We start from the raw sequence: 13,808 nt of genomic DNA on the forward strand, positions 1-13,808 counted from the left end.
TAGCCATTAACAGTAGAAATGCCGTAACTCGGAAATGCCCGTCCTATGTATCTATGTCCCCTCTAATTCTGTCTTTTTGCACTTGTCCTTTTAAAACATGGTTGGAACCAAGATCTAACGCAACAAGTTCTTGTTTATGTATTTCTTGTATCTGTCTTTTTGTGTAACTGGGAATGGTTCCTCAGAAATGGAGCCCTTAGCTGTGTGACTTGTAAGGGTCAGCGTAGGGATTGGAAACTACAATTTGGCAAGATTATGGTGTAGTAGTGCTGTTTTCTAGAAATGTGATAAAATGTTGCTTGGGACTGGCTGTCTGAATTTGTGTGTTGTTTTTGTCCTCCATCCTGAAGCTGCCTCCAGAGAAAACTGTGCGTCTTGTTTGTAAAGATACAGCTGGAACTTGAACTCGGAGAGAGTTAGCACTGAATTAACAGCTATTCAGTATTTTGTTTTATCCTCCTCTTTGGTTTTAAGCGCTCTGGCTACTTTCTCTTGCCTTTTCTCATGTAAATAAAAGGTAATTTCCTGTGGGCTGCTTTTGTGATTCTCACTTCCATAATGTCTGCTTTGCAAACATGAATGACATACCTACCAAAGGTACTCCTTGCCTTGTGGAGGTCAAGGAGGCAGGGATCAAATACATCCAGAATTTTTTTATTGTCCTGTTGAGGGCACCTAAGACTTGTTACTAAGTAGCATTTTGTCCTTTGAAGGTGCAAAGCCCAGCTCCTGGAGAATCTATTATGGCTGTCGGGGCTCAACAGTTTTGTCAGTCAGACAAGGTCACAGTCTGGAAATCCAGGAAATGAAAACCATACCATCAGTGACTAGCTGAGAAAATTTTATTTATAGCTGTTATCCAACGTCATATAGGAATTCTGTGGCCGAGGCAGGAAATAAAAATGCATCAGTTGCACTAATGGTTAGGCACTTTTTTTCACTTCTGTGCTGTCCCCTTTTGTTCATATTCCTTCCCCTTTTATGTAAAAGTTGAAGGAGGATGGTCAGACAAAACAGTTTTTCTTGTCTCTGAGAATGCATCTCATCTTCAGGGAGAAAACTAGTGCAAGAGCATCTTAAAAAATAAATGTACATACTAGGACACTTAAGTGAGTTAATTTTTGAGTTGTTTGTCTGTGCAATAGTAGCGTTTGCCACTGTTGTGAGCAGATGTGTGTATGTGAGGTTTTTTTGGTTTTAACTCTGGTCCAAATGCCCTTTTATAGTAAAATAGGTCTGGCTAATCACTTTCAAAGTCACCACCACATCGTGAGTGAAGTGGGTGGTAACCAAGTGAGAGTGGCCAGGTAATGAAGTCTTCTGTTTGCCGTGCTGATTCTGAGACAGTTTCAATGGAAAGGACCTCACTGTTTGTCACTTGCTCTTCTCTTTCAGGATGTACCACTAATAAGCCTAGCAAACATCTTCCACAATGCAAAACTCTGGAATGATGCCATCATTGTAGCTACCATGGCAGTGGAAATAGCGCCACACTTTGTGGTTAATCATTTCACACTGGCAAATGTCTACGTAGCAATGGTGAGTGTGCCATCACCCAGTTATGTCTGTCTTTGGTACAGTGTATATATATGTATTTAAAGATCTTATTCTCACAAATAATTTTGAAGGAGGAGCATTCAAGAAGTTGGGGTAGTATCAACAAGGAAAGAGTTTTGGCATTCAAAAAATATTCGATTACTCATTTTACTCTTATTACCTATTTAGTACTTGAAGGCCAACACTTTTATAAGCTGGCTTCAGAATGCTGTCTGCAAAGCTTTGTTAAGACAGTAGCAAACAATTGGTAATTTGGGTCGGCTACCCGTCTAAACACAGGGTATTTTTATAATACTGGAAAATTAATGATGAATTCTGTCTCAATCCTGAAGAGCTAAGCTTAGCGTAATAAATGAAATCCAGTTCACAATTGTGGTGAACAAACACAAGGGAATTTTAATTTCAGTATCTGGATTATCAACACCCAAAATAATTTACAGATTAAACTCAAATTTCTTCATACTGTCTATATATTCTAATCTGCAATTTAGCTTTCAGTGCTTAGTCTGAACACAAAACATTCATTCCTTTTATCTTATTAATGCTGGATTGGTTCTTGCTTGTTTCATCTTTAACAGCACTGGTATATTTGAAGGGTAGAAGAGGCACTGTTAAACCGAGACATAGTTGATATATATGTCTGCGTCAAAAGTATTTTCAATTACACGTTACTATGTATCCGTACCAGTTTTCATCACTTGTCATAGATTTGTCCTTAATGTTTTGCTCCTGTGGTTGAGGGGATCGCAGGGCAAGTTGAGCAGGTAATCATGTATTATGACTATCAGGGTTGAGTTGAAATGCACAGTGCTGTCAAACGCACAATGGAAACAAACTGAAGAAAGGCATGACTTTGTTCTATTAAGGTATTACTTCTGACAATTGTTTGAAAGAAATGAAGTACAAGTTTGACGCTTGAGTTGCCAGTGTCTTTCTAAAGTTAGCACAGTGCCTAAGGATAACTTCATTCTCCCTGGATCTCAGGGATTTGTCAATGAAGCCCCATATTCATTATAAGAAATGACCGTAGCAACAGGACAGAATTTATCTTCTGGATCAAATTATACTAACATAAAGCCAAGTTAGTTTGTTTATGTCGTATTTAACCTGCTGTATTTGACAACTGACTGACCAACAGGTTGTAGAGGATGTCATGCTAATTAATAGTAGAGCATTATAGAGACCAACATCCCTTTATGTACAAAATTTTTCCTCTTTGTAAGGCAACTTACTGCAAGAGGTGGCCGTGTTAAGGCCTGAGAACTTTGGATGGATGTTATAGAAACTATGGGTGTGGGAATATAAAGGAAAATCAAAATAACATCAGATCACAGAAAATATAAATGATTGCATCTAAAAATGGAAAAATCTGATTCTTGTTTTCATTGCTGTTTTTCAGTGCTCCTACAAACTAATAGGGGATTTTCTGTGAAATTCCTGTTGAAACTGTTTAAAATACATTTTTTTTAAAAATCAAGAATTTACAACTCACATTGATCTAGTTAGTGTTTATAATGTGGCTAGAAATTATTATTATCTCTACTGTACAAATAAAGTTACTGAGAAAAGGAACTTAAGACAGCAAAAACAGTATTGGAAGTGACTGAAAACCCCAGAATGTTTTGGATCTTTTCTCCTCTTGTTTTTCCTCTAATACACTATTGGATGTTGGCATGCTTTCCTAGTTAATAAAAAAGTGGGGTGGCATAGGTAATTAGATTTCAGCTATATAAAAATAGACTTTATTTCAGCATGAATGCTTCTTACTACCATTCTGGAGTCCAGCTTATCAGTTAAAATACTGTATGCTTTTTAAGTTTTGGGGATGTTTTGTTTTTACTTTATTTACTTTGGGTAATCTTTTAAAAAATAATTTCAAGTTGTTTCTAAAAATGTCAGCTTTTCAGCAATTGACGTTTTCACATTGTCCAAGACTTTAAAGCTTTCATCTATGTAAATTCTGACTGAAATCTGTTTTTAAAAGTTAGTTTTACAGCAAGAATGAAAAGATCCACTATTAAAAGGAAAAGGTGAGACCATTGGTCAATAATGCTCAGCAGTGATTTGATTCGCTTCCATGGATTATGCAGAATTGAGTCATTAGCCCAAGAAGATAACAGAGTTATTTGGGGAGAGGGAATAAAAAAATCCTAAAGCACAAGGACCGGTTTGGTTACTTTTGCGCATACTATACTACTCAACTACTTGGGACAGGAAAGTCATAGAAAATGTGTTTAGTGTTTTTTAGACTCTGACTCTGGAATCTTCTCTCTTTCTTTACAGGAAGAGTTTGAAAAGGCGATGAAATGGTATGAGTCAACACTAAAACTTCAGCCGGAGTTTGCCCCAGCAAAGAATCGAATCCGCACCATTCAGTGTCATTTACTTATGAAAAAGGAGCGACGGTCTCCTTAGAGATCAGCATCTTTCTCTTTTTTAAAAAATGTCATTATTCTCTATTCTGCTTTTAAGTGTGCTAAGATAAATTGATGAATCAAAATTTTTAACAAGACTTTAAAAAAGAGATGGGATTTGGATCAAGGGTTCTTTATTTTTTTTCCTCAAATATAGGAGCATCTTTGGAAAATATATTTCACAGACCATAATTTTAAAACATCCGTGTAAATATTAAACCGAGAAACTTCCATGAATCCATGACCACCTGTACCAGGACCCAGGCACTGTTAGTTTTTCCTTTATGCTCAGATTGGCAGCATCCAAAATAACTTGCTTCATGTCTTATAATCTAAGTCAATGGAAATGCAAAGCACACACCCGTACCAAATAGTAAGAAGAGATAATCAGCAATTCATCCATGTGAAACTCATGCTTTGGCCAGTCTTGTTCACTCCATACCACATTACCTGCTTTTTTGGAAGGAGAGGGACAGGATTTTAAATGTTCATAAAAAACATTAGGAACATCAAGCATTTTTGGAATTCTTTATTTCTGTTGGGGGATGAGGAGGAAATGAGGAGGAGGGAACAGCAGGACACTAAAGTCAAAGTGTTTTTTAATCTTACTTGCAGGAAAAAAAATGGTAATAATCCCAATAAGATGTTTTTATATTTGTCTCTATATTCATAGCCCTCTGCCTCCCTGAGTGGTTGATTTACTAATTCTTTGTTCACTGTATTTCTAGCCATTTCAGAATAAGGTGCAAGTTTATGCTCATTCTGAGCCATACTTCAGCTGCTGAGGAGGAGGAGGGAGGCGGTGTCAAGGTATCATCAGAAAATAAGTCAGGTGGAAGACTTCCAAATCAGTTCTCTTTGTTTGGTGGAGGACATGATTCTCCAGACATCATTGTTGAATCAACAAGGGCACATATTTGAAATAAAATAAGTTGTTTATGAACAAATCACGGCTTCTCCTCTAATGTGTATGTCATGCGCCGTTTGCGAGAGTCTAGGCTTGGGGAGCTACAGCCTTTCCTCAGGAGCAGATAGAGCTGGGAGGCAGGAAAGCCTTTAACACTCCTGATTAGACAATAATTTTCTGCATATCTATGGAAAATTCCCTGCACGTCTGTGCCTGACTCCTTTTCCATGGCAGAAAGAAATAAGGGAAAGTTAACTAAATCAGCTGTCTGTCATGTAACCTACCCTCCAGCTTTTAGTGCTAAACATACTGCTTAGTGATTCTTTTTAAAGGACTAACAATGTTTATGGACTTACTCTTTTTTTTCTCAATCTTTTTCCTCTTTCAGTGATGGCAGTGTGGAAAACTGACATCAATGTGATTTTTTTTAATACTGTAACATTTTACTTCATAAAAGGATCCCTGAATATTTTTATATATACTTGAAGATGAGCAGTTCTAAGGCAAATATTACCTCTGTTTTATTGCAGGTAATTTTTGTTCATCTAGAAAGCCTGACAAGAGGTATCAGCAAGTGCTACTGTTGGGTAGATTTTTATTAAAAATGGATGAATATGTTAATTTTTTTGTCAACAGAGCCAACAGCATATCAAATTTTATTCCCTTCCCAAGGCTACTTGAAGGCTGGATGTTGTTGACTGGAGACAGGCATAGCTGTATCTGTATAAACTCCAAGAGTTAATCACTTTCGGGAAGATCTGTTAAACCACCGCTGGGATCACAGGCTGGGATAATGAATTACAGAGATTTCTGACATAGAGATGTGAGAGGGGCAACCAGTAAGGCAGGTACAAGTAAATGGAAAAAAGTTCCATTCGAGCTAGAAAAAAGTTAGAGCAAAGGCTTTTCCTTGAACTAAAGCAATGTGCAGAGAGGCTGCTTTTATTCACTTTCATTAACTGATCTGCTTTACTTTCATACTGGTTGATAAATACTTGGGAGCCACTTAAATATATTTGGTAAATCTCCCGTTTTATGTGCTAGCTTTAAAATGCAATATGCAAAAAGCTTCTCTTGGTACAGGGGATCTGTGTTACTACTTGGTTTCCTAATGTGTCATAGTCAAATCAAGTGATTGCCACCTGCTGAAATCTTTTTCTACTGCATCTGTCTCACTGATGATAGGAGATGTCAGTATTTAAGTGAAGAGTAAGGCTGGTCCTTAAGAACCTGAAGCAGCAATATGTGGAGCATAGGTGGTCATCCTTGGGTTTGACAAAAGGTGGAATTAAAATTGACCTTTTCTGGATTAGCAAGGAATATGCTTATAGACAGCACTGATGGGCACTTAAAATCAGCCATTAGTACTCATGTTAGTTTACAACTTTCTTACTGCAGTATTTGTTTATTTTTTATTAAGAAATGCAGTAAGGTGTACTGTAAACCAACATCATACAAAAGGCAGGAACACCAAGTTTTGTGTGCGTGACGATACCATACATTGGCATTGCCACCAAGGAGATAGCAGGCTATTGTTCTTCTTGCTCTGTGCTTCCAGAAAACCTTCACCTTATAAATGATTCTTGAAAACTGCAGTAGTCTGACTTCATATGTATTTTTGTCTTAATCTTGTTTAAGTACTTTAAAGGAATGTGTACTGCCTTACTCTCGTAAAATTGGTACGTACAGCTGTTCATCTGCTACTTGGCTACTGTATGCTGTATCTGCCATATGACTAATTTCGAAATAGTCCATGCTTCCCCCTTAACTGTATTTTCGGAAATTTTAGGTAATTTCTCTTAAGTCTACTGCTAAAGCAGTACATAATACTGAAGCAGGGAAGCAAAAAGATCTACTCAAGCATACACTTGCCTGAACACTAGCAACAGAGTGTGTGTCTTAAAGATTTCACCCATTGATGAATCTGCTGGGGAGTGCTGACTCCCGCCCTTGGAGAAGGTAAATGGAAGACTCTCATTTCTCATTTCCATGTCTTCAGCCCTCCTGTATAAATGCAAAGAATGGTGGTTTTGAGTGGTTTGTCTGTGTTCAAATGTTAGTCAAAGAAAAGCCAATTATGCTGATCTTACGAACAGAAGACAAGTTAGGCAGCATGTTGAAAGTGAAGCCAGTGAATTTTACGGAGCAAAGGTGCAATTCTCTGCAGGATGAGCTAGCTATTTAAGGATGACATTCATCTCCTTCCATTTAAGCTATTTTAAAATAAGCTAAGGTAGTTGTCTAGGCTCTATCTTCAGTAAATGGAAACGATCATTATCTTGAGAGGGTGATCCACCCTCGCTGTTGTAGAGCGTGACAAATTGTCTCTTCGAGCTGCCTGTTCCTTTCCATTGACTGTTGAGGTACCTTTGACCAACTGAACTTCAATATGATTTCTAATAACGAGACTTAGTAACTCATTTCATATTGACTGGCTATGCTAAACATGTCACCAAAGTCGTCTAGTTTAGGGATGACATAACTGTAGGTAAATGGCAAAATCCTCTCTTCTCCAAAAAAGTTTTTTCCTCTGTTGTTTTCAGAGCGTACCCAGAAATGAAGTACAGGTGGGAAAAAAGTCTCAATTTTTTTGCAGATAGCATCATGCTCCTGACATCCAGGGGCTTTTGAGGGCAAAACCTACGGGAAGAGAATCAGATACTTCTATTTATGGAGTCGTGGTTTTGATTCACCGTTGATGGCATAGTTGCACTAGTCAGGACTGCACTGATGCCATAGAAAAAAGGAAAACCCAAAATACCAAGTTAGCACCCAACGTGACCATAGCATCACATTCAAACAACAGCTTTTACAATGCAATGGAGACTGGGATCTTGATTTCCATCACCTGTGGACACCTTGCATCACCTATGATGGCCAACTTTTGTAACAGACTGAAAATATTAATCGGGAAAGTTTTCTGATGGAGGTTAGAACCTTTCCCCACTCTCTAACCCTCCCTCCTTCCCTTTTACAGGAAAAAGATTAAAAAGAAAAAAAAAACCCACAACACATAACCCCTCCCTAACAAATGTCTGATATAGACAAAGATGCTATATTAGCTCTGTTTCAGTATTGTGATGCTTTTGCTTCTTGCAATTCTCAGGAGCTGCCATGAACTTCTCTGGCTCCTGGGTTTAGACCTGCTTCATGAATAGTAACATTCGTACCCTTGTCGCTGTCCTCCTGTATGACTTTAGGCAAGGCATTTCCCCTCCTTCCTGTACCTCTCTTCCTCCCACACGCTGTCTGATGTCTTTTTAGAACATATGGGGGCTTTTGGAGCTGGAATCATTGCTGTTTATGTCTTCGTATGAGAAACAGTTGTAGTGCCAGAGAATACAAACAGTAGCAACACAAATTAAAAACAACTGTGTGGAGAACCTATGAAGTGGGGAGTAGGAAGAGTTTAATAGTCTCTGTATCAGCACTGAAAGAGTGAAAACGCTTTAGAAGAACTTCCCTTGGCATTCAGAAAAAAATGCATGTTCCTCTTCTCCAGAGCTACTGAATGTTGCGTGGCAGGTTCAGGGTGGTCCTGTCTCAAGCATTACTTCGAGGTGTCCTTCTGCAGTGCTGCAGGTTGCCTTGATTTCTTAGAGGACCAGCTGGCCATGTTTGGGTCAACAAGACTCTCTTGAAAGAAATGTCCCCAAAGAGTAAGCTTTGTCATGTGTGGGGTTGCTTTTGTTGATTTTTTTTTTTTTCCTCTTAATTTGCTGAATGTACTCAAGTGTGCGTCAGTATTGAGTCAAACAAAGCAAATGGGTCTACGAACACTGAGGCTCATGAAGCTTTCGTGTCAATTTGTGGTCTTCTTGCTGAAGTCTGATGGCTGGTCACCTGTGAGAGCCAACAGAAGGTTGTCCTGCAAATGACTACCAGGAAAGGACAGGCAGTGAGCTTAAAGGCAATTTATTTTTATTATTAATTTTAGGGAATCTGCACAAGAGTGATACAACCTACATTCCATACATACAATGTTAAGAAAGTGAAAGTCTGAATTAAGTGAGAGGGTTCTCATACATTAAGCTTTTCTCATTTTTAAGTATTGAAATGCTCAGGATTGATTAGGAACAGTGTTTTGATAAGGCTGACTGCTTAAAAAAGCAGCTCCAAGTAGTTGATTTTTTATTAGTCTTTTAAACCTAATGATCTGCTTCTGGGTTCCACAGCAAAAATAATAGTTACTGAGTTCAGTAGTCGCAGAGGAGGTGCAATGACAGTGCCACAGAAGGAACAGTTTCAAATGCAGGTAAGCGTGAGTTAGATTTGTGCTATTTTTAATCTGGGAGGATTGTCTTAATGTAGGTGTTTTGATTTGTTGAGGTTTTTTTCTTTAATCAAGTTTCAGGCTGCTCCTTCCATGTTCAATCCCTCAGAATCGCGTTATTACCAGTCTAACAGAGTTTTGCTATTTATATTTATTTGTGCCCACAGCATGCCAGATGTTCCAAAGAAGAGCCAATCTCTGCTCTGAAGGGTGTAGAGCCCCAGACATTGTCCCACAGTAGACTTTCAGTTTGTCTGTGGAGCTCCTTCCGTGGCCAGGGATCAAACAGCTGTTCAGCCAAACCTTCTGGCTCCAGTCCTTCCACAGTAACACCACTGCTGGTTTTAAAATCCGCGCAATCCGCATTTCTCTGAGAAGACAGTACTCTGCCAAATCAAGCAGTCATCATTCTAGTACAATTTAATAGAAAACTTTCAAGCTGAAGGTTTTAACTGTTCTTTTTTATCTAAACCCAATCTTGTCTTCTCTCTATAATTGTCTAATTCTACTGTTGTATTTTTTAAAAAATAATTACTACCCAGAGCTGCAGGTGTTACAGATTACGGTATGATAGCACCAGCTACCGCTATGTCTTATGCGTGCCCTTTGCTGTACCCCGCCTTGTGATCCATGTGCTGAGGAGCAAAGAAGTCATATTTAAAAGTCATTAAGAGACACTAATTTGTGGGCAGATGCAATCCAAACAAAATAAATGGATGGAGGAAGCCCAGATGAACCCGGTTTTATCCAACTGCCATGCTAGGAGCTAAGGTAGGAAACCATGTTCTCTGGGAACAGGGAAAAGAAACTAGACTTTAGTGGTGAGACACTTGGAGAAGGAAGAGAAAGCTCCAGGTAAGAGTGAGGAAGCCAGAGGTCCTGCTTTTGTAGCATCAGCTACAGATAAAAAGGGCAAAGAGGTGGCCTGAGTGGATGGTTTCTTCTGGTTGTCTGGAAAAGTCAGAGAAGGAGGACATCTGAGAAGCTGTGAGTTGATGCTGCAGAATGGTTGCAGACACTGGGTCACCTGCTATTGACACGCAGTCCTCTGCATGCTCAGATGTGCCGTATGCCCTTGTAGTCTTTGGAGGACAAAAGCGGCTCAGCCTCCCCAGCCAGCGCACGCGCCGAGGGACGAGCATAAGCACAGAAACATCCCCCAGATGACGGGACGGTAGCTCCCAGAGCATCCTCCCAGCTCTCAGTGCCAGGGGAGGTCCCTGAGCCTGGGGCCGTGTGCCTGAGAGCGCTCTGCTCTGCCCAACCCCGTGGTGCAGTGGCATCCCTCCCTTTGAACATGGTTGTTTAATACTACAGAGTTTTCTCCCATGACTTTGTCGGTTCATTTTCTAAATTGTAGACATTTTAGCATCCATGGTCACCTCTGGCAGGGAGTTCCAGGGTTCAGTTTGTTTTCCAGTGAAGAAGCATCTGTTTTGAACCTGCTAGTTTCATGTGATCCTCCCTACTTCTTGTATTAGAAAAGACATATATATATATATATTTATAAGGAGACTGTTCGGCATCTGTAATCTGCTTTTTTTCCAACTTTTCCACCTGAATTGCAAATACTGCTGGAAAAGAAAGGTCACGATGCGATTCGGGTAACTGAGGTGTTAACACTGGGGCAGCCAATCTGCAGCCCACACACCAGATGCATCTTCTGTCCCACTCACTCTCGCCCTTTTTACGGGGGGCCCTGCAGGTGCAGTGAGGTCCATGTCTTTTTGCATGGCACAGGGATGTGCCTGCGTGCGGGGCCATCTAAGGAAGAGTTTTCTACGCAAGCGGATGGCATGATGGCGTGCGTGTATGTCCCTAAACATGAACGGATGCCCACATTCACATAACAAAACGTACATAACGTGGCTTCCCAGGTTACAGAAACAGGACCGATCAGCTGATGATCTTGCATCTGGCCATACAAGCACAGTGGGGTCACCAACAAATGCTTTTTGAAAGACTTCGTACGAGACGGCATTGTCTGCCCTACCACACCAACGTCTTTGCGTGCCAGCATATGGATGCATCCGTGTACCACTATGAGAAACGACCCTGTGGTTGATTGTGACCACGGGGTATAAAATAAATCACCGATTCAGTCACTGAGCTGGTTCTTTTAACTATTAGACTGCCATAATGAAAATTGGTACTAAAACCTTTGTAATCTGTGCATTACCTGTTGATTACAGTAGTGCCTTATGGTCTTTTTTCAGTAAACTGAGAGAGGTGAATTGAATGATCTTCCAAACCCTAATTAATTAATTCCTGACTGTCATCATAGGGCAATTTTAATTAATTGGAGCAGCGTGGTCAGCACATCACATTGCAAGAGCTCTGCAAGGGTTCTTATCCTCATCACTGTAGGTTTACATGGGCCTTCCTTTAAATTTCTATGGTGACACCCCCATTGCACCCGTATAGAACAGCCGTCCTTAGCAGAAGCATCGCTAAAAGCTCTTAAACAATTGGGTGGCTACAACCTGACTGAAGTCCTCTCCAGCTGAGGCGGGAAGGATGGCATTTCCTCAGGAGCAGATCAGATCAGCGCAGCACTGATTCTGGTATCCTGACAAAGAGCTCGGTGTCCCCTTTCATAAACAGGGTATTTTGTGCTTTTAGAAAACCAGAGTGTTTCTTATGAGCCACTTTCCCCTAAAACATTTCAAAGATATTTTGACCAGAGGAACAACCAATTGGGCATATTTTAATGTACGTAAGGCTTTTTTTTCTTCGACTGGAGCACCTGCAAGAGAAGAAAGGAGAAAAAAAAAAAAAAGCCTGGGTGGGAGTTTCCTTAGAAACTCTTGAGAAGAGAAGCCAGGACAAACCCCTTCAACCTTCCTCAGTACTCGGTGGAGGAGTAGAGCCTGCCCGTCAGCTATGTGAATCCAGGGACAGGGCTTTTATTTTCTGTCCATCTTTTTATTTATTGGCTTAGCCCTGAGCTGCTTTGTGGTTTTGCTTTTTTTTCTTTTCTGAGTGACTGAGTGGTGGTTGTAGTTCCTTCAGTTTGGATACCATGCCCTAGCCTATCAGCGTATCAGGTTACCGCAATTCACCTGTTCAACATACAACCCTTCAAGTTAGTGAAAAAGAACACGACTTTCTAATATTGTCAGCATGGCACTAGGAAGTTTGAGAGGGGAATGAGAAGTGTGGAGGAATTCATAATATTAGTTAAAAAGTTGATATTTAGTAGAACGAACAACAAGAGCACAGCGGATAAGTTGGAAACTAATACATCCCTGTGATTCTTTCACTTCAAGGTGCCACCAGCAACCCTTGACTACCATCTCCTCCCCTTCCTTGCACACTACTCCTGAGGTCTGCAGCAAAATAGATCCTGGCTGGCACAGCTTGGTTTTGGGGTGACTAGCAATGAGTGTTACTCTTTTTTTTATTTATTTATTTTTAATCCTGCCAGAATCCTCCTTTACTCGCAGTGAAGTGGCTTCTCGGGGCTGTGGTGACCAGCTTTAGCTCCCAGGCACACACATTTCTCTGCCCCCCACTTCATCCATGTGGCACAGCCCGGCCACCCCTGCCAGCACCACTGCCAGCTCTGGGCAAATGAGGTGACAGTGAAGGTCGAAGGAAGATGGGGCTCTGGAAAGAAACCAGGCAGTGGCAGCTGCCAGCATCTAAGTGCTTCCCCTGTTCCTTACCGTCTCCTCCAGCCTCTTAGAGCTGCTGTGTGGGAGGAAAGAGCAGCACCAGCAGCTGGAGGAAGGTGGGAGGAGTGGGAGGAAGAAGAGGGAAGAGCACCTGGGGGCTGAGAGCCAGCCTCGCTGTCTGCTCCCTTTTGCAGCCCCCTCCAGCTGTGCTCTTGTCACCCGCCTAGTAGCCGAAGGGGCTGAGGAACAGGTAGTGGTGTGAGCAGTGGCTTGTGGGGTGATCCTCCCCACCTCCCTCACCCTTACCGTGTTTCTGCCTTTCTCCATGCCAGGAAAAGAGCCATTGCTGATACCGAACCACTCCAGCACTATCATTGCCTTATTCCCTGTATCTCTAAGTTAATGAATGGGCAGCTGAAGCAAAGATGAGAAGTGCCCAAAGACAAAATTATTATTGCCTCCTCTCCGGGCATATTTGGACTTGGATTGATGGTCCGTCCAACTAGGAGCAGGTAAGAATTGTCCTATCCCAGTACACCTGTCCTATCCCACAGACTGTCCCAGTATCTTCCCTGGGGAACCCATGCCATGCAAGACCCTCACAGCTCAGTGCCAGTCTGGGAACACCAGGTTTCCCGAGCTGCAGTCGTGTCCCCTGTCCCCCTCCTCTGCCACTGCAGTCTTGGTCTCCACTGACTCCTGTTCCCCAGGCCCCAGTTTTTGCCCTGCCTGTCTTTGTGTGCCAGCTTTGGCCCAGTGACTCCCCGCTAGTGCAGTTTTGTGCCTACACCCCCGCAGGGCTGGAGCCCCCCCCCCCCCGATACCCACACAGTCCCCTCTCTGCCCACCCAAGGGGTCCCTGGGTTGAGCCTCTCACTGCTGATTCATGGCAACTGTCCTTCCCCTGTATTTCTTTCCCGGTCGGGCTTTGCCAGTGGGACATTTCCCACTGGGGCAACGCGGCGACGGTCACGCTAACTCCCCAGTACCCCCAGCTTCGGGGTAAACCCACACCCTGGGCAGGAGCCTTTCATGCTGGG

At 41.6% G+C, this 13,808-nt stretch overlaps 1 protein-coding gene across 1 annotated transcript in view; it reads left to right on the forward strand.

Annotated features, from left to right (window-relative positions):
* TTC17 (tetratricopeptide repeat domain 17) overlaps nt 1-4,918 on the forward strand; it is a 45,688-nt gene extending 40,770 nt beyond the window's left edge. The window contains exons 23-24 of the mRNA XM_009895622.1: nt 1,396-1,539; nt 3,841-4,918. Of these exons, the coding sequence (XP_009893924.1) occupies nt 1,396-1,539; nt 3,841-3,972 (276 nt within the window). The 3' untranslated portion in view covers nt 3,973-4,918. The remainder of the gene's footprint in view (nt 1-1,395; nt 1,540-3,840) is intronic.
* Nucleotides 4,919-13,808: the final 8,890 nt, after the last annotated feature.

Source organism: Charadrius vociferus, unplaced genomic scaffold (genome assembly GCF_000708025.1).
Source record: "Charadrius vociferus isolate BGI_N301 unplaced genomic scaffold, ASM70802v2 scaffold111, whole genome shotgun sequence".
In the NCBI taxonomy this organism is placed as follows: Eukaryota; Metazoa; Chordata; class Aves; order Charadriiformes; family Charadriidae; genus Charadrius; species Charadrius vociferus.